This window comes from Acanthopagrus latus, chromosome 10 (assembly GCF_904848185.1).
Source record: "Acanthopagrus latus isolate v.2019 chromosome 10, fAcaLat1.1, whole genome shotgun sequence".
NCBI lineage: Eukaryota > Metazoa > Chordata > Actinopteri > Spariformes > Sparidae > Acanthopagrus > Acanthopagrus latus.
In genome coordinates, this window is record NC_051048.1 from 13,920,086 (window position 1) to 13,941,175 (window position 21,090).

Below are 21,090 nucleotides of genomic sequence, written 5' to 3' on the forward strand. Positions count from 1 at the left end.
CTTCCTCACTTACATTACCATTTGCAAGCGACTCAATATTTAATCTTCCCACTCTGACTATGACAGAGCGAAAGGCTGCCATGTGTTCGGGTGCCAGTAATCAAGAGTGACACACTCCAGCCCGGCACCAAACTGCAGATTGACAAAGTAAGCAACAAGCTAGTGTTACAGGCTGAGCCTAATGTGTATGAATGGTTGTGTATGTGAAGCTGTGTGTGTACCTGTGACATAGGGAGTATGCGGCGTCAGTGCGCTAGATGTATGTGTAACATCAGTGTGGTGCGACAGAGAGAGTGCATGCATGTTGTGTTGTGGTTAGCTGCAGCCACAGTGAACAGAAGCATGTTATGAGATCCTGCAGAGGTAACATCAAAAAGCTGTTCCTTCGTTTAGACCTCGGTTTTGTTTTGTGTTTTGCTGCATCAAGCCAGAGACCCCTTACTATGGTTCGGAGTCTGCAAGCTGGCTAGTTAACACTAGTGAACATAATGTCGCTGTTGTCTCTGTTGTTTGGATTTGTACAAGATTTTGAAACTCTTTGCTAACCAGTAAGAGACATCAAGTTAGAAAGCCCCTTTCTCAGAAAATGATCATTTGGCCATAGAGGAATTTCATATCGTGGCAAATTCAGTATCTGTTTTTTTTTTAATTTTTTTTTTTATGATATTATAATCCTGCAAGGGAAATTCTTTTTCTCCACTCAAATTACACGCACACACGCAATGTATAGAGGAGATGAGCGAAGGGGCTGCCACACATGCTACAGTGCCCAACGAGCAGTGTTAACTAGGATGTGAACTAGCACTCTCCAACTACTAGTCCACATCAGCCTTTTTTGGGGGGGCTGAGCTATTGCCATCCCAATTACAATTTAATAGGGACAAAACACCACCTGAATGTATGTTAATAGAACAGTACATTGTAGATGCACAGCAGACATCAAGAGGCTTCGGGTAGGCACATCATGTTTGACATAACTGTAGTTTATGAAATATACAGTGGTTGCACTGTATATGTCTGGACCATTAGCCATGGTGAAGGTGACAGGAGGAAGAAAATATGGTAAAAGTAGTATTCTCAGTTGTGGAGGCTGAGGCGCTGAATGATCTGTATTTGCTTAACATTTCAATTATCATTTATCATTCAGAGTCCTTTGCATCATTGCTGTCATAGATGTCATATTTTAACAGCTTTCCTTACACAGAGTTGGCAGCTAAAGGGAACAGAAAGTGGCAGTGCGATTTGTCATGTCTTTTCTTAACAATGAGTTTGCAGCGTGTGGCTACACTGAAGTTGTTTTTTTTTTTTGGTCTCTAAGTTCCCTGATTCTGTAGTACGAAGCTGCCAGTCATGAAGCCATTTTTCAATAACCTCAACTATACATTAGCTACTTAAGGTACTAATTGCTGATTTCCATTACAAGGTCAAATATCTGTGCTACAGAGAGCTCTCAGGATGTAATGACCACGGCTCCCAGCAACTGAAATGCATTTGTGGTCACCTGATGTGTTTCAACAAGGTTGAAAGTGCACAGCATGCTTGGGAGCTTCAAATTCAATCACAGCTGAACCTGCGAGTTAGGAAAAGGGACCTGACATGGGCTTAAACAAAAACACGTGGGTGGATAATGATCTTAATTGCTGCGGAGTGGTTTGATACCGTCTGCGTGGGAACAAAACCCATTAGCTCAATCATTTCACAACAGTGTTGCAGGGCACTTGTGTGGTGGAGATAATTGATTTGAACAGATATGGAGTATTTAATTGGCTGGCTGACTGTTTTAGGGAATTTGACAAGAAGTTTTAATAAGGAGGAAAGAGATTTCTCAGCAGTATGAAGGAATTTTATGTGATGTGAATCTACTTGTTGCCCAGTGTAGGAAGTTGACATACAAGGGGAGATGTGTATTATGGAAAAGAGGTTGACAAGTAATTTGCTCACACTTAATTTGCCTTCTCCAGGATTTGATTCTAGTCTTGTATGTTTTTTTGTTTTTTTTTTTCATTTTATTTTACCCTCTTGATAGAGGTAATTGATAGTCATAATTTGATCCAGCTGCACCCACACATACCTGAAAAAGCACATTAGTTGATTTTTAATAATATAATGCTGTTAAAAAAACAAGTTATAATGCTGTTGTTATTTATCTGGAGCAGGGCCTTTCTGCGCAGAGTTTGCATGTTTCCCCCGTAATTGTGTGGGTTTCCTCCAGCTACAGCTGTTTCCGCCACTATCAAAACATGGACACTAGATAAATTTGATATATAGTGCCCTTGACCGAAGGCACTGGAGATGGTCCCCAGCCACACGGATTTACCTTGCGCCCACTGCTTCCTCTTGATAGATTTAATGCATACCAGTTTCATTATGTTTTACACTGTGTGATACAGTATGTGATAAATTAAAAAATTCTCCTTCTCTCATAATGTTGAATAGCAATGCTTGATTTAAAACCAAGTTTTCACGGGCAAATAGCATGGGCATTGATAGCAGTGATAGAATTAGCTGTCACTCAAATATGAGGAGTATTAAGGAGCTTCAGAGCTTTTTCATGGTTAAACTATAACCTGTACTGTCCATTTACTCCCTAGACAACTTTACTGCTGAATTGTCTGTCTGTTCTGGTGGCTAACAGCTGTCTGCTCTGAGCTCAGCCACCAACTACAGCTCTCCACTCACTCACTACAAACTGCCCCATTCGTAAGGGAGCCACACCACTTCAGGCCAAGCTTGGTTGCAGGGCTGCCTTAACCTAATGTTAGGTCCCGGGGCTGAGAGGTTTTGTAGGCCCTCCATCCCCTCGATTTTAGTCTCATTAAAAAAGAAAAAAAAATGTAATATCTAGGTAATCTACGTCACAAAATGCATTGTCAAAAATAAGATGAAGGCAACATTCCAGTACAGGCAAAAGATGGTTCAAGACCCGGATACTGCCTCTACTGTCCTGGATCTCTTTCCCAGATTCTTGGATACACCTGGCTTGGTAAACATAAAATGAATTGCTGATGACTGTTTATTAATTGACACCCATAGCACCATTAGAATGGTGTTCTCATTCACACACACACAAACGTTTTCTGTTTAAGATCGACCAAGACTTCACAATGATCTTTGGTGAGGAGGTGTCTGGTAAATTCCTCTCCAAGTGGCCAACATTTTTCAAACCAAGAGTCATCGCAGATTGCTGCAAGAATCTAACCCCGAGTCCGCATGTGGATGAGCTACTTCTGTCTGCACAACAGGAGTCTGATGATGGTGATAAGTGTTAATTGAATAGTAGATTGCACATGCCTTTAGTGTACACAACAAAAGAGGACATTGTTGTGTTCTTTCATGTTTTTGGCCCCTTTACTACAAATCACATACTGCACCTTACTGCTAACCATATTCAATCCATGGTGTAATTTAAGATAACTTTACTATAACTAATGCTGTAATGCTTATAAGGAAATAAAAGACATTTTATAGTGTCACTTCTAATTCTGCAGTGTGGCATTCTGAAGAGTGGGACTCTGAGATGGCCGCCATCCTTCTGCTGCTTCACCTCTTGCCTCCAACAGTTAAAGGCAAGAAGGCCAGCAAGATGAGAGCATCGGAGGCTGCTAGACGCCTGATCAAGTTCATGAAGGTATTTTCTCAGGACTGTACGTCACTAATGCAAGTTTTTCATGTCAGCTGATGTAAGGTTTTCAGGAGCCAATATGGCAGGGTAATTGGGGGGGTGCAGTTAAATTGTTTTTAAAAAGTCATCCATCCATTCATCATACAAAAATGTACTTAATGTAATGTAAAGTTGTGTACATTCATAGATCCATCCCTGAATTAATTACTTGTGTACATCTATCTATCAAATATTAATTCATCAAGTTGTGTATTGTGCACATCCATTCATACAGTCAGTCACACATGAATTAAAATGACTTGTGTAAAAACATTCTCTCTCTCTCTCTCTCTCAGGTGGGGTCAAGCATGGAGACCTTCCTTAAAGAAACTGGCCCCAAACAGCCCTTTCTTGTCGGTGTCGGAGAAAGAAGCAACAGCATCCAGGATTTTTACATCATCCTGGACCAGAAGGCCATTCCCTGCAGGATGCAGACCCCAGTTGCTGCCTTTGATGAGCTCTTCAAGGCGCATTATGCTTTTGCCGTGTCGTATGATGATGCGCTGTCCAGCTTCTTCATCTTCATCCAAACCACCGTGTATGGCATCGACGTCGGCAAAGTGAAAGAGAGTCCTCGGGTAAAAGAAATCAGAGCGAGGCTTCTTCACTGTGAAGTTTGAAGACCGATACATTTTGACCAGAAATGTACACATGTTACATTTGCAAGGTACACCACACCAGTTGTTCAATGTTATTTAGACATTTGAAGTTTGAGCATGGATTGTATCCCGGAAGGTCTCTGCGCTTGAACTGTTGAGTCTACAGTTCCATACTGTAATTATATGTGAATCCAGACTGTTAATTGTTAATGTGGTGTGGTGGCCATTTAATAAGACTATTTTTCTAAAGAAGTATTTGCCTTGTGTATTTTTTGTGATAGGTTTGGCGGGTGGTTGTGGTGGTTAAGGGTGGGTGGGTGGGTGGGTTTATTATTGGTAGTCAAATTTTACACCCATTGGTCTGAATGCATTGGTAGTCAGTGTAGCATTATCAACCGCAGTCAGTGTAACATTTTATTAAAATGACACTAGTGTAGAGTACTATTGACACTACACATATCAGCTAGTGTTAATTTTGAACTCCTTACAGTGTTGAAATAACTATAGCTGAGTGTAAAAAAACTAACACTGACACTATACATGTGTTAGTCAGTGTTAATTTTGAACTCGCTACAGTGTTGAAATTACTAGACTTAAGTGTAAAAATATACACTGACACTAGTGTAGAGTACTATTGACACTTCACAAGTGTTGGCCAGTGTTAATTTTGAACTCCCTACAGTGTTGAAATAACTATAGCTGAGTGTAAAAAAGTTAACACTAGTGTGTTAAATTAACACTGAAAAGAGTGGACGCATATACACACTTTCTTGGTGTTAAATTTAACACTCTCAGAGTTGATTTAACACTTGCTTTTTTGCTGTGTAGAGATAGCTGTCATGGCATACTTTTGAGATACAATACTGCAGCGGTTCCAAGCCACAAGCCTGCAGTTGCAGAAACCTAACATCAACCTAAATACGGCTACACAGCTTCTCATTTCTCTTCGTGATTTTGTGGCAGCACAGAGAGACAATTTTGCCCATTTTGAAAGATCAGCCTTAAGTGTTACTGATTCAGTTTCCCAAGACTACAGGCATGATCTCCAGCGCACAAAGAAGCGAAAACATATGGCTGATGAAAGTGCAGAGCCAGATGTTGAATTTGGTGGAAAAGAAAAGTTTCGAATTGAAACATTCAGTGTTCTAATTGACAAGCTTGTGTCCTGTCTTGACCATCGGTTAACTGCATACACACACTTGACCAATCTTTTTCATGTTCTATTCATGCCTGATAATATGTCCATCAGTGAACTCACTTCAAGGGCCGAAGCACCTGCTGCAGCATATCCCACTGATCTGACCACGAGCCTGGCAGATGAACTTGTTCAATTCAAATCATTCATTCCAGAAGAACGAAGATGCCCAAATACAATGCTAAAGACTGTGGTAAATTTGGATTTGCAGTCCACTTTTCCAAGTCTTTACATTGCACTTCGACTGTTCTTGACTCTGCCCATTACAAACTGTGAAGGGGAACGGTCATTCTCCAGAATGGCTCGAATAAAAAATGAGCTCCGGATGAAAATGACCCAAAATCGTCTGAACTCCCTCTCTTCTTGCAATTGAATCACAGTTTGTGCAACAGCTGAACTTTGATGAGTTGGTAGATGATTTTGCACGAAGGAAGAGCAGAAAGAGACTTCTGTAGGGGTGGGGGAGCTTGGGTGGTTGGGCTCAGGGCGGGGGGGGGGGTGGGGGGGGGTGGGGGGGGGGGGGGGGGGGGGGTGGGGGGGGGCGCGCTTGGGTGGTTGGGCCCGGGGGGGGGGCCTTGCAAACTCCTTGCCCCGGGGCCCAGACCCACCTTAATCCGGGCCTGGATACCACACAAAGCTGTGTGTCCGTTTGTGGTTATTAGATTGAACACAATTCATTTAAGAAATATGCACAATGCAAATACAATATCAGCTGAAATAAGGACAGTATTTACAACACTGCCACAGGACTCCACTACAGGAAGGATAATCAAAATGAAGCAAATGCAGGTGGTGGACATGTCAGTTTGCATAGCACTTCAGTAAGCATTACATTAAAATAAAATAAAAAATGCACTGCCCTGCCGTGGTTCAATAAGGTTACTGAATAGAGAAGATAAGACAAGATTCCTGGGGGCCCATAAGGGTCTGGGGCTCTGCAGTAGTTTCCCAGCTTGTAATTAGGTATAACTTAATAAGAATTCAATGTAACACTGTCTGTAATTTCAGATTCATTATTCATGCTATTTATTCAGAGAGCAGGAATGCAAAAATGCACAGTAAGTCCTCTGGAAAGTGGACATTTCCAGCATCAACAGGGCTTTTAATACTACCACTGATTTTAGAATACTGAATGAAATGTACCTCACAAAGCAAAGGCAGCATGCTAAATGGCTGACAGTTAATCAAGAGTAGAAGAAGAGATACATCCAATACATGCAGGATTTGTTTTTGCTCCCTCTGACTGTCAGATAACAAGAAATATGGTGGCAGCTTGCACGCATATGCTTTTCTATTTCTCTTACAATTAATTTTATATTAGGCCAACTCTTACAGCCCATATCGCTTCAAAGAGCTCAGTTGGTTTTTCCTCAAGAGGCAGACAATTCAATAAATTAAAAAGTGGATGGAAGACATTAATACTTACATTACTTTTTCCAACTTCTGCTAAATGTTTCACATATACTTCGCCTCACCTCATACTGCTATTTGTAATATCATGACCAGGCTGAAAGCTGGAATAGGATTTGTAAATTACCAAGAGGAAAAAGTGAGTAATAATGAAAGGCTGACAAACCATAAAGTAGATTTAACAGGCAGAGAAGAAGCAGATAATATATTTCAACTTCTCACTTGTCCGTATCTGACCTTCCTTCAGTACATTGCGAGTTCTGGATTATTGTTATTATAGAGTGTGTGGGGGCAGAATGAAGCTCAGAGACAGAGTGAGCATCACATCACCACCTTTTGTCTCAAAATAATTCAATATTCATCTCCAAAGAGTTACTTTTTTCATCATTAAATTGCCACAAATGCAACAAAGAAGGATATTCAAGAGATTGGGGATTACTCAACTGTGAAATAAAATAATCTCTGAAGACAAGAATTCAAAACCCCTGCTGCACTGACTGCGTATTTCTCAGTTATAAGTAAAATTTTAGACTTATTTTAGACTTATTTTAGACTTTAAAAATTTAGACTCAAGATCTTACAAATGACAACATTTTCTCTGGAAGCTGAAGCAATTTCAGCTTTTTTACTGTTCACACTAAATCAGCAAATCTAGAATTCTGCTTTCCTGTCCACATTAAACGGATATTAATTAATATAGGGAATTTAATCCATGGTGTAACAGACCGTGACACCGGGTAAGACCCTCCCTAGAGAGATCAAGTTTGCAGACTGCTAGCTTACGTAGTTTTAACAACCTCAGAAATGACCGCATGATAACAATACATCGCAGTATATGCTTCCAGCAAGAAACCACCATCAAAAAGCCACAAATAATGCTCAGAAGAGCAGCAAACTTCATCAACAGTACAAATAGGGTCATAGCACATAGTTCGAGGCATCATACGTCTGCTAGCTTAGCTGGATTTCTATTGTAAGGGGAACACAAGTCACCACTCTCCTGCCACAGCTTCCTGTTGTGGTGAAGTCCCTTTCCTTTAAACTCTAAGACCTTATTGCATCTTTAACATAATTGTTTTGGTTTGCTTGCAACGTTCTGGTTCCATCTCACAGTTCTCATTGGGCTGTTTTCAGCCCATGATATGCCAACTGTTTAGTTAAATGACATTGATAATTATCCCAGGTAGGGCATCCAATCCATGCTAAACCGGTATGGAAGATTTTGATCTTTTCCTATAAGGTTATATACTTTTGGGTTCACAGTACACTTTAAAGACTGCTGTGCTGTAATTAAGGAGAGATCTGAATAGGTGGTGACAGGTAAGAGAACATGTTTCATTTCTGGCAACAAATGGCTAACATTGATGGTTGAATCAGTCAAGAGAGAATGGGTGGGTAGGGATGAGCGACAAAAGAGACAAAATGAAGAGGCAGAAAAGATGAAAAAAAAGGGGGGCTAGAGATTTCAAAGCATTGAGGCGTGGGGGAAGAACCTAAGGTTCTGGGAGTAGGAATGTAACTGACCAAGCATTTAGAAACCCATAAATTTAATAGAACTATGAGACCTTTCCCACTGACAAGCTAGCACCTGTGATGAGATATGATGACCTGTGAGTTTAAAGACATAAGAAGAGGATATTCCACCATTCAATCCTTGTGATGTGTCTTAAAAATAGAGCTCCTTATCACCGTACAATAAGAGCGGGATGACTAATACTACTATTATTTCTGCTGCACTCTTCTCTTATTGACTCTGTTCCTGCCACAAAAAATACCCTACAGCTATCACAATGAGTGATGAAATATATGCTACATGATCTGAGAAGGCAGGAACACATGTCAAACACTTCTGTTAAGATCAAGATAGAAGCTTCAATGTTGGGAGCAATGGCAAGATTTTCCAGTCACAAATGATCCCTATTCAAGAGGCAGAGGATATGGTGTGCATTGTGTTTTTGTTTCTGTCTGGTGACTCATTTCCATACTAAGATTCAGTTCCTTATGGGAATTTTCATAAAAATGTATCTATTTGCAAGATAAATACCAGAAGAATTTCTCACTCGTGGTCTAGAATAAAATATCTTTGTGGTCTGCAGAGGGGAAATTCTAAAGACTTTTCAACTTTTCAACTCAGACTTTTCAAGCAGCACCACTGACAACTTTATTAAGAATTCAGTGAAATACCTCAAAATTTAACAGACAGATTGACATATTGCATGACAGCTACTTGAATCCTTCATGTTCATGGCAGATGTTCTGTATGGACAATGAAAACTGCATGGAGAGGGAACAACAGCATGTAAATATACAAAATAGTTTTTACTACAGCTGAAATTGTATACAGAAGTCACGGTTCGGTATATGCTTCTGGTTGGGGTTCACAGTCTGATCAAAGTCAAAGTCAAAGTGAACTTGTCAAACAGACCATGCAATCAGTGAAAGTAATTACACAGAGGATCAAAACTGTGTTTCCCCATACTCAAAATGCGCAAGTAATATCTCAACACACAATATAAACATAATAGTGCACACAGATAACATAATAGTGCAAACAGATAAGAGCTGGAGTAGCCGCTGCCATACAGGGCGCCACCATCTTCTAAAGTTCAGTACAACAAGTAAAATGCAAGTGTGATCCTAGTTCAAAACAATATACTTGGTACAGCCTGTAGTGTATGTATCAGTAAATATATACATATACTCCTTCATAAACTGTATTTTTATGCAGAACTGATAAAAAGCTAATGTAATAATAATATAATATATAGAAAATATATCTTAACATATACCATGTTTGATGGGTTTCCCACCACATACAACTGTTGAACAAGGCCAACACAACATTCTTGTCTAACCCTGTATTTGCTCTCTGAACTTTCCCTTCAAGCTAATTTGAAAGAAGCAGATGAACCCTCCAGCTCTGGTGCTTAATTTGAACTCACCGTAGTGTATAGTCAATCACAGTCTCTTCTTAATCTTGATTTATGTCTTCTTCTTTTGCCTTTTTGTTTAAGGCTGGTCAAAAGCTGCTTTTAAGTACATGAACACCACTTACTGGATTGGAGTGTGGTTCAAAAACAGGCACCAGAGAGTGCTGCTAAGCCTTGCTTCCACTCTGGCCTGGTGGCCACTCACAGTACTGCAGTAAAGACCTGTAAACACTACTCCACAAATCCAATGGGCCGCATAACCAGGAATTAAATGCAGAGGCCAGAAACCTTTCTGGGCATATGCGCTAGGCCAGCGGTTCTTATGAGTTTGACTGGGTGCAGTCATTGCATCAGGTATCAAGTTCTAATATCATTCTGTACAAACCCTGCAGATATTTTCACACCGAACCTTCATTGTAACATGTACCATGACCTCTAGCTTTTAGAGATTTCACTAAATGCCAACAAGAAATAGTATGAAGAGAGTTTGAGTCAATGACAATCTTAAAATGCCATGAAAGATGCAGTCAAATTGATGAGGTATATGAGGAGTTGACTGAACAAATATGTCTCCCAAATAGATTGTTTAGACCTGTGGTCCCCAACCACTGGGCCACGGACCGGTACTGGTCCATGAGTCTTTTGGTTCCAGGCCGCAGAGAAATAATACATACACTATTTTGTTATATTCTGAAAGTTGTTTTATTTTGAAAAATGGATTCTCTTACCAACATCAGCTTGTTCCTCTTGTCGCGCTTGACACATACCTGTTTCAGTCATGGTATACTCCAAAAAATAAGCCCTCAAGCAAATGTCTTCAGAGAGCTACTTTGCAAAGAAAAAAGGAAAGGACCCAGTAATGAGACGGTACAATTGGGAGATGGACAACTGCCTGTTACCTTCGTAAGTTACTATGAGACAACCAGACAAAGGGGAGAGAGGAGCAAGTGAGAGGAAATGAAGTGGTATTTATTCTGGCTGTTTGTTTTTGTGTTGGTGCTGACTGAAGCTCAGATGAAATACTGGAACCCTGCAGCAGAATGAGCTTAATAGACAGAAGTTGGAGGGACAGGGGGAGGAGAGAGAGATGTAAAGGTAAGAGACAGTGGTGAGACTTTATAATGAGCTTGTCATACCTAACAGGAATTTATAAACTGACCTATGCTGAACTAACAGATACCATGACAACATTTACTGCATGCAAAAGGAGTTGAGATTGATAGTAATATATCAGCAGACAATATAGCGTTATGTATGTGTGAAAAGGTCTTCTTATCAACATGTATGAGCACATTTTGGTTACATCCCATAAAAGCACTAAGAGTCTAGAGTTATGCTGGTAGCTCTGTAAGGCTGTCCAGTGGTGCTTTCAGCTCAATGCTAAAGTCAGTGTGTCACAACGGCAATGTGAATATGCTAATTATAAGCAGATATAATGTTCACTATCTTAGTTTAGCTTGTAAACATTTGCTAGTGAGCAAATAAACACAGTAGTCAACAGCTGAGGCTGATAGGAATGTTGTTATTTTTGCAGATATTGAATATGAATCAAAGTATTGGGCACTGGATGAAGGGTTCACATAAGTGCCTCAATACACCTCATAATGGTGGACCAACTGACCACCTGCTGCTGTTCGCAGCTTACCTTGCAACACCACATGATCAAAGCCATCTTGGCAAGGTTCATGCTATGCACTTGTGGTCAAACCACAGCGTTTCAGACCAATCAGGTTTTATAAGAATATACTGGCAGTTTTGGGCTTTGTTTAGCTGTGACAACCAACTGTTTATTTGAAAAAACAAACAAACAAACAAAAAACTATGGTGACTCCCAAAGAGGTTTGTGTATATGCTAATATACATACAATTAGTTATGTCAGAACTATGGAATAGTTCTTAAGAAAGACATCGACCTGCAGAGTCACTTGTGGCAGGAAGTGTATCATTGCATTTCCCCCTCAGAGGTAAGGGGAAGGAGTAGAGAAAGATTAAGAACACCTGGGAGCTGGGGCAAGGCTAATTTCACTTAGATAAAGATGGCATGGAGGAGATCAGGAGGAAGTGAGGCTGAACAAGGGAAAACCACAAACATAGTCTGTAAAAGAGTTGTACAAGCTGGAAAGGACCAAAGCAATCCCGGATTCATATTTAAAGAAAAGAACATTGGGTTAAATTATTCTCCTGTCTGGCGCCTAACTTAGGACTTTAGACTTTAACCTTAAGGGTATCTGTTTTCAGCCGCTACGCTACCCACTGAACCTGGTAAAGATTAATTGGTTTGATTTAACAGCAAGCTTTGCTGTCGGTAATGTTCCTCTACTGTTGTGGAGCCCGCAATAAACAGATGATTGGTCCAATCGCAATTGTTAAGTATTTTTGTGCCTGCTCTTTTCCAAACAGTTTCTAGAGACGCTTTTCCAAAGGGGTTCTCTGTAAGACACCATTTTGTAAAACAAATTATCTGGTGGGCCAGGTTAATGTCACATGACATTTGACAGCACATTTCACCTTGTTGTATCACCACACGACTGATGATCCAGACTTAGGCCATGTGAGGATGTCTAAGTCAGGTCCATTTGCTGAGACCATGAGGTGAAGTAGAAAGCTCCAAATATGAACTTAGTGTAGTGTGTGTTTATGGCCATCTTACTTATCATCTCTACTATGTTGAGTTAAAGCTGCAAGCTGGAGTTTTGAGACTTAGTCAGAATATTTGAATGACACAGCTCCCAAGTCCCTGCCTTCAAAGCCCCTCCCACACTGAAAAAATTAATTATTACTTCAATTATGTATATAATTCTACAAACAAATAACATTTGAGTGCTTTTACTTTAAAATGTCAGTTTTCATGTGGTTTGTTACTTGGTGTTTGTTTGTAAGAATGTATCCTCAATTTTGCATATAAATTTGACTCTGTATTCCAAGTAATATTCACTAAACTACTCCATTAACTTTATTAGTTGAAATGTGCAAGTAAAATGTACTTGGGTGATATCAGTGAACCTGACAACCTCCCTTGGACTCGGTGTGTGACGTCAGGCCGTTCGTTGCATGCTGTGCTGTTGAGTGCCTCTTCCCTCGCACATGTGGACACCTGAGACCGTGGATCAGCAGTGGGATTTTAGTTGACATGGGACCACGGAGGTAAGTCTTGACAAAAGCTAACAAGCACACAAACGTTGTAACGCCCGTTTTATGTGTTATTTTTTGTGTAAGTCGGCGGCTCATTTTTCGTCATCGTCGTCTTCTGCTAATGTTAGCTAGCTAGCGCACTTGTCGTTTTTGCCTGGAGGCTGTGGTTTTATCAAAGTTGGATATGTTGCTGGGTGGAATGGCTGGCTTGCATGGTGTGTCTGTGTATGTGTCGCTCCATAGTCTTCTGCAACTCCCGACCATGTTTGCAAAGTTTGGATGAAAACAAGTGCAAAACCGGATACCCACATTTGAGAGGAATATCGCGTGTGTGTGTGTGTTTTTCCATCCAAATGGGGACAAAATTCTGACTTTTACTATACTGGTGGGGACTAATTGTCTCTTTGTGAGGCTCAAGACTTGGTTTTAGAGTTTATGTTTGAATTGGGTTTTGGTTAGGTTTAGGTTAAGGAGCTAGGTAATGCATTATGTCAATGAGAGTCCCCATGGAGATAGAAGTAGAAATGCATGTGTCTGTGTCTCTATGTCTGTCTGTCTGTCTGTCTGAGTCGACTGTGGCTGTGTTAATAGAAATGTATTTAAAAACTTCATAGCTAACACTTTTTTCCCTTTTACAGAACCTAAGGTCATTTGCTCATCACTTTGCAATTTCCAGTCCACAGCTGAGATAAGGTAAGATCAAATTTGTAATGATAAGGAACAGAGAACACAGTTTTAGTTTTTATGTATTGAATTCGTATTTTTCAGGTGCAACAACATGAGATGGGTGTGTAAGATATGTAGGTTTGAATCAGAGAAGAGGGGACCATTGTTGAAACACTACAGACTAAAGCATGGACATGGTGGGCGCAGTCTCAGGGTCTGCAGACACACCTTCCTCAACAGTCTAGGCATTTTTAACTGTTCCATGTTATTCAACCTCCCTTTCACAAACTGTTTGAAATCTAGACTCAGCCATTGATTTCTAATTCTAGTTGTATATGTTTTCACAGGATGTCAGCCAAGAGGCAGTGAAGGAGGACTGCAGTCAACACTTGATGAAAGTCATCGTCATCTGTCAGAACCTGGAACAGGAAAGCCAAGACCTCAGCTACGTGTCTGTAGTCATAGAGGGGAAAGAGGTGTTGGAGGACTGCAGGAGTGTGGCAAATGCTTGTCTGCTCCTCATGGGTGTCATTTATGCAGTCAATCTGAGTTACCCACTGAAACTCAAATACACATTTGAGGTATTTCAGAAAATGCTTCTTGAGCTCGATGCTCTCAAAATGTCTTCAAAGGTCCAGGCTCTCCACAGGAAACTACTAGCATGAGTGTGTACAATGCTGCAGTGTTTTGAATCCATGTGCCCATGCACAGGAAAGGTTTTTAGTTATAGTTCTTCTCACATTTCCTTCTGTGATCACAGCGATCCAGTGTTAGTAGACAGTTGATTCAGTTGCTGTTGTTGCAGTGATACCTCTTCTCTGATCTGAGGTTTAAAAGAAAGGAATACCCTACATATGTGAAATTGCCAAGGTGTGCGTGCGTGTGTGTGTGTCATTTCTGAAAGTCATTTCTTCCTCGATTTTTAGAAATCTGTGAATATTTGGAAGAAAGTGTCATCAGCAGCAGGTCATGTTTTCTTTTAAGAGGATATTCACACTAATTCTCCATTGAGTGTGTGGGAGGATTCCTCACCTGCAATACAAAGGCTGTGTTTATTAGATTTTAAAGAACGTTCACTGTTTCTCACTGTTTCTCAGCCCTATTGTGTGTGGACAGGAGTGTGCGTGCGTGTGGGTGCATGTGCATGTATGCATGAGTGGGTGTCTGTCTGTAATGAGACAGAAGTGTGTGTGTGTTTTCAATCTTTGTTCATGTACACCAAAGGAAGGTTATGATGTTATGTAGACATACATATATGTCAGTGCAAATGGGAAAATAAAATGTCCATTTGAAAAATTGAAAATGTTTATTTATTCACTTCACAGAAATGGCAACAAATTTATTGTGGTAATGTGAAGTCATAAATTAAATTTAATTCAAGTAAATATTACTTAATCATTTCATAGAATTAAACAAAGAAAAGCTTAGTTAAATAAGAGTAAGAACCACCAGAAACATTTAACTGGATTTTGCAATCAAAATGCAATGGTAATTTAGTAAAATTTACTTCCAATAGGTGAGTACTGCTTGTGAGATTTACTTGAGTATTTTTTGTAAAGAAAAGGTGTTTTTAGGAAGTAAATGCTACTTAGAATTATCCTGAGTAAAAATTACAAGGGATTTGCGTGTGGAAAAACTTGCCTAGCTTTTTTTAAGTAAATGTCACTCCAAATTTTTTTCAGTGCAACAGAGCACCCTGCTGTGCATGAGCACACTTGTAACGCTGGTAACAAGAGGATGCCAGATAACCAAGACGGCACATTCAAAACAGTAACAACAACATAATCCCTGGTCTGTTCTATTTCTGACCGATACAACAGACAGTGGATTTTTACACAGCTGACCTGTATCATATTCTACTGTCAGATCGTAATGACAATTTAAGCAAATATAACTGGATAAGCGGAAGAAAAGGGATGGGTGGAGAACCAAGAAAAAGTTCACAGACTATAGCTTTAATGTCATATATTCTATACTTAAATGTTTATGTTACATTGTAGGGAACATTTATACAATGCTACATTGTCTGTTTTCATAGTCCATGCTTTAATATAACTGTCTCAAATCATAGTGCTGTATCACATAGTTCAACATAATGTTATGTAATTTCATATTATGTTGCTTTAAAGTTCTATTTCATCGGTTTTGAACCCACTCCAAAGCTGCAGTAGCACCAAGCAGCCATGCTTTATCTGTTCAGCTATAAACTACATTGATAAAGTGTGTATGGGCTTCCTGCCATGCTGCTGGCAAGACTGCTGTGTTTATATTCATGGTTCTAGGAGCACTGTGTCAGATCTCTGACTGTTAGCATACTGAACTGAAAATACAAGCAAAGTGCTGCACTTTGTAACTCAGATAACTAAAGTGAATCAACCTAAGAAGGAGCTCTGTAAAATCAGCTTATTTCTGAAAAAAAGATACTTCTTACCTAAAGCCCATGGTCATTAACTAGTGCATACAACAAACGCCAAAAGGTACAAGCACAGGTACACACATAAAGTCCTGTCGCTTTTTGAATTGCAATGACAACGCCATGTACAGAAAGACTGAATGAGGACTAGATTTAGTGAGTTCAGTTCAGAGACAGACAAAAAGGAATAAACAGAGTCCAGCACTGTTAAAGCTTCATGCCTGGCTGAACAAATAACAATTGTAACAATTTGTATCACAGTACAAAAAGGGGGGAAAAAAGTGAAAAACTAAAAAAAATGTCTTTATCAGTCTGATTTGCAGGGAAATGGCTGCTATCATTTGAGAGATGTATTCCTGTATCAGCTTTGTCAACATGGGTCGCAGAAGGTGAGAGGGTTTCCAAGTGGATAGGGACACAAAAAACTGTTGAAAACATAACCTATGAGATGGACGACAGCCACAGGGAGGGGACAGGTGGTAGAAATGACCTCTGCTCTCTAAAATGGAATCTCACATTGTTTGCTCAGGGCATCAGAGCAGCCTCAGAATAACTTCTCTATGCCATCTGTTTTTATTGACCCTTCATCCTTGCCTTTGATAATGCTGCCCCATTTCTCCTCTATCCAGCTCTATTTCTCCTCTATCCAGCTCTATTTCTCCTCCTCTCTGACAGATGGAATAATGAGGTAGCGGCATCGATGTGCTGCTTCATTCGACAGGAGAGACATTACAGCAGACGAGCAAGACTCCCACTGTGAGCAAAGGGTGGAAACACTTTGCTACACTTATTTTATCCCCCCACAAGTTTCCCAGTGGGAGGGAGAATATTTGTCTGTATCTCTCTTTAGCTCCTCCATTACTTATCTGTTTGTGTGGCAGCACGCTCACAATGACATCAAAGCTCATGGCTACGTAATGGCTGAGCAGGGACTAATTTAAATTTCCACCACAAAGTCTTGGGTATAATTAAGTTTAATGAACAATGCAGTAAATGGTTCCTAAACAAAAATAACAGAACACTTAATGTTGTCCTCGAGGGCACCTTATAAAAGGTCTGTAAAAAATAAATGCACTTAAATCAAAAAGATCAGAACACTAAAGCTGCACCCATGAAAAGTGCAAAAATAGACCTTCATTCTCACTTTCACACAGCTCAGCTAAACTACGAAAGCCACATTTTCTCACTTTAGCACACAGTATATAATCTCTGCCACTAAGGGTTCTTTCAGTCAAAACAAAACAAAAGACATTTGCTGAGTCTGCTAAGAGCCAGACAGCTCTGGAGGAGAGAGTTAGAGACCTTCTGGAGCATTACACAAGCAACTACAGATAATAGAAGTATATTGCATAAAAAAGTCAAATCAATGCGTAAAATCTTCTTACCAGAATTGTTTAGGGTGTAATTTAAAATTGTTTAAGCTCTGGCATGCAGACCTCAGATCTGGATTTCATAGCTCTCCGGCACCTTTTCCACAATCAAGTGGGAATCTTGGATAACAGATTCAAATGGAAGCATGCACACAGCCTTGCAGCATAACATAAAACCCAGACCATATCTGCGTCTGAATAGTACAAACCAGAATGCCTATTGTTTGCACTCTTTTGTTTAATTTTTGCCTTCAGAAATGCTCCACTGGTTTCCTCCATTGGTGCAAAACATTTTGAAATATGTAAACCAGGGGTACTCAAATACAAATCTTAAAGGGCCACACAGATTTTTTTCAATGACTCAAAGGTCCATGTATTGAGGTCAGGCCACATGCAATAGTACTGTAATATTCAAAACAAAATGTCCTTTTCATTCAAAACAACAATAAAAAATATGAACTAAAATGTCATTTCCATTTTAACATAAATTAAAACACATAGTTGAATATTTCCTCTTTTTGTTTGCCTTCAAACATTGTGTCCATTACTTCAGTCATGCATTATTTTATTATTTCTGCATCTGAGAATGGCTTCTTGTGCTTAGCCAAAATCCACCTCACTCTAAGTGAGCACTCTGTTGCTTTTTGTTATTGTGTCATAGATGTTACAAGAATCCTGCTTGCAGCTTGATAAGATGATTTCAGTGCATTTATTTGTGATGTGCTTACCACTTCATTTTTAGGAAATGTCTCTTCAAAATTCCTACGCTTCGTCTCATAATGGCTTTCAAATTGGAAATCTTCATCACAGCTTCTCCTGGCATATTGTAATGCCCCTTGTGGACTGTAGCACAATGACTCTTGGGTATTCTGTTGGTGTTGGTGTAATTATGGTTCGTGAATGTGTTTGTGAATAGGATGATATGTAATATGGTTGTGGGTTAATTCATGTCATTTGTTCTGTGATTAAATGGTGTTGAGTTTTAAAAAGGATGATAAAAATGGTGGCACTATGAGTGAAAGGGTGGTTGCCGGGAGAGATCATTGGCTTCAACTTATAGTTACTATTGGGCAAACTCCATAATACTGTTACTGTGTAATGCATGCGTGTCTTGTCCTGGTTGGAGGAAGAATAATAGCAAATTAGTGATCGGAAAGGCAGTTCTTTTTACTGTACTGAATCTCTAGAGTCCATTCATTAAATCATCTCCTCTGCCCTGGGTGAGTGACACAGCGCCATTTTCAGTAGAGTACGTGAACGAGAATCACGTCCTCAGTGACAGTTCTCTGCCTCCAGTAGGTTTGCGAATCATGATTGAATCACAGGGGGAACGTGATTCAGGTCCTGGCTTCCCTCATTCGCTAACGATCTGCTGAGGACGTGAATCACATTCGCACTGTCACTGAATCAGCGTGTACGTGAATCACGTTCGCGAACTTGAGTGACGGCAGCTGCTGAGAATCACGTTCGCGAACGTGAGTGACTTTTACTGTGCAGTAAAATCACTTTAAAATGATGCTACACAGATGTTAGCAACACAGCGCTAATTTTAGCTGTACAGTTACTGAATGTGAATCATCTCCTCTGCCTTGGGTGAGTGACACAGCGCCATTATCAGCACAGTATCTGAACGAGAATCACGTCCTCAGCATCAGTTCTCTGTGTGCAGTAGGTTCGCGAATCATGAACGAATCACAGTGCGAACGAGAATCACGTCCTATAGCCAATACTAAGCCCCTATTTCTTTTGGTTGCTGATTTCCACTGTCCACTTTGATCTAGCAGTTTACTTGGAACACCGGCAAAATGTGAATACCCGAACTGCTCCGAAAACTAAAGTGAAAGTTAAAAGTTGCGCTGGCAGCAGTAAGTGACCCAGCTGTCTGTGTATCTTTGGCATGGAGACAAGTCCCGGTGTACACATGCTGACCCAGCCAAAAGACAATAGTGAAGGAATAACAGTTCAGGGGCCACAAATAGGAGGCCGGCGGGCTGGATGGGGCCCGGGGGCCACCTATTGAGGACCACTGATCTAAACCAAGGCACCTATTTTCCAAGCTTTCTGTTTACTGGTGTTACTTTGTGGATAACAATGACTTGACATGCCCCAAAAAAAATCCAGTGGAGTTTGCATTTGGAGACAGACCAGCAGTAGCCTCAATGTACCAGAATATCAAACGCCACATAAAGCTGTATATGGTCTGAGTTTTATCCAAGTTTATAGATATTCAGGAGGCCATTAGCTGCTTAGCTTCACCTGCAGACAAATAGCAACACTGTGTCCTAGAGGTCTACTGTAAACGGTAAGCAATTCATCAATATGGAACATGACTACTGTTAGGTAAATATTAGGAGATGGAAAAAACAAATGATTATTTTCCAGATAGAGAACATTAAGCTGATGCATTACATTTTTTGTGTTTTTATTCAGGCAGCCGAAAGCACTTGATCAAATGGTAAATTAACTTGCTTTTGACCGCTCAAAGCGCTTTACAACACTTGTCACATTCACCAATTCACACACACGTTCATACACTGTTGGCAGAGGCTGCCATACAAGGTACCAAGTGCTCATCAGGAGCAATTTGGGAACAAGTATCTTGCTCATGGATACTCTGACATGCAGCTGGGGGAGCTGGGGATTCAAACCAATGACCCTCTGATTACTAGACAACCTCCTCTTCCTCCTGAGCTGCAGCCGCCCCAATTATGTTTAGACAAAGATTATCGCCTTGGTTGAGTAGTCTAAATTTTAAATTCAAATGGGTGCAAAACTAATGACAGTCCCAATCAGCCTAATTAGCGCTAATTACTAATATTAGCGTGCTAACAAGTCAAACTGTGACCACTGTAAACACTGCCAGCCAAACACCATGATAAGGGGGAAATTGTGGTCTTGGTCTTACTAGCCCCATTCACACAGAGAAGCCGCATTAACGCTGCAGCAGCCATTTGCCTATTCCCCGCCGTCAGTTGTTCACACAGAGCGAAGTATCTCCGCATTAAAAGACGCTGTGTAATTCACACAGAAAGATGACGCTGCGGCTCCTAAAGAGGCATGATGGAACACGTCATGATGATGACATCTGTGTGTTTTCAAGGTGTTTCCCCGGTGTCCTCTTGTCAATCTAGTTTTTAATGATATGGATGCTGTTACAATGTGTAGTGATTGAGATTCTGACCCACCAAACATCTTGGAAATTGACATGTTTTTCACGCTAAATATTAATAATTAACAATAATCAAATAATCGCCATCAGTAAACTGGACGCTGTCTGACACTCACTCACAGGGATGGAGGCTGTTTTCTGGGGGAACGTTGTCTGAAGTCTCCGTCGGGAGGACTGACCGTTGTGGAGATTTTTATTCCACTTCCGAGAGATTAACACAGAGGTGGAGGCGGAGAATTGGCACAGGATCCCCACATCCAAACTGCAGTGTGATTGGGGCCACTTAGAAGGAACACACCAGCCCAACCGTTGGACGTTTGGAGAGACACGGATGAGGTCGGGATCAAATATGTTTGGTGTATTCAGCTGCGTTGGAATCAGCAGCCCGGACGTTGTCTGCTCCGATTCAGCATGCAAAGTCTGAGGAGGTTGGCTGTCAGCCATCTGAGCCACTGGATACTCTGATTGGCAGTGTGCTAGCGAATCAGCGTGGTGTGGGGGGGCCGGAATACTGTGTGCGCTTTGTTTTTCTACGCACTTCATTC

The 21,090-nt window shown here is 40.5% G+C and overlaps 2 protein-coding genes across 9 annotated transcripts in view; one reads left to right on the plus strand and one right to left on the minus strand.

Moving 5' to 3' along the window:
* sorcs2 (sortilin-related VPS10 domain containing receptor 2) overlaps positions 1-21,090 on the minus strand; it is a 534,678-nt gene that overhangs the window by 173,550 nt on the left and 340,038 nt on the right. The window lies entirely within an intron of this gene.
* Positions 2,875-4,512, plus strand: LOC119026938. Its single transcript, XM_037111621.1, has 4 exons — positions 2,875-2,983; positions 3,087-3,258; positions 3,489-3,628; positions 3,958-4,512. The coding sequence occupies exons 1-4, from the start codon at positions 2,882-2,884 to the stop codon at positions 4,279-4,281; spliced, it is 738 nt and encodes a 245-aa protein (XP_036967516.1). The 5' UTR covers positions 2,875-2,881; the 3' UTR covers positions 4,282-4,512.

Excerpts from the sequence above, each read along its gene's own strand:
- LOC119026938 (XM_037111621.1), top strand. The coding sequence starts at position 2,882 with ATGAAGGCAACATTCCAGTACAGGCAAAAGATGGTTCAAGACCCGGAT. Across the intron at positions 3,259-3,488 it reads ACAGGAGTCTGATGATGGTG|TGTGGCATTCTGAAGAGTGG; the intron begins ATAAGTGTTAAT and ends CTAATTCTGCAG. Across the intron at positions 3,629-3,957 it reads GCCTGATCAAGTTCATGAAG|GTGGGGTCAAGCATGGAGAC; the intron begins GTATTTTCTCAG and ends TCTCTCTCTCAG.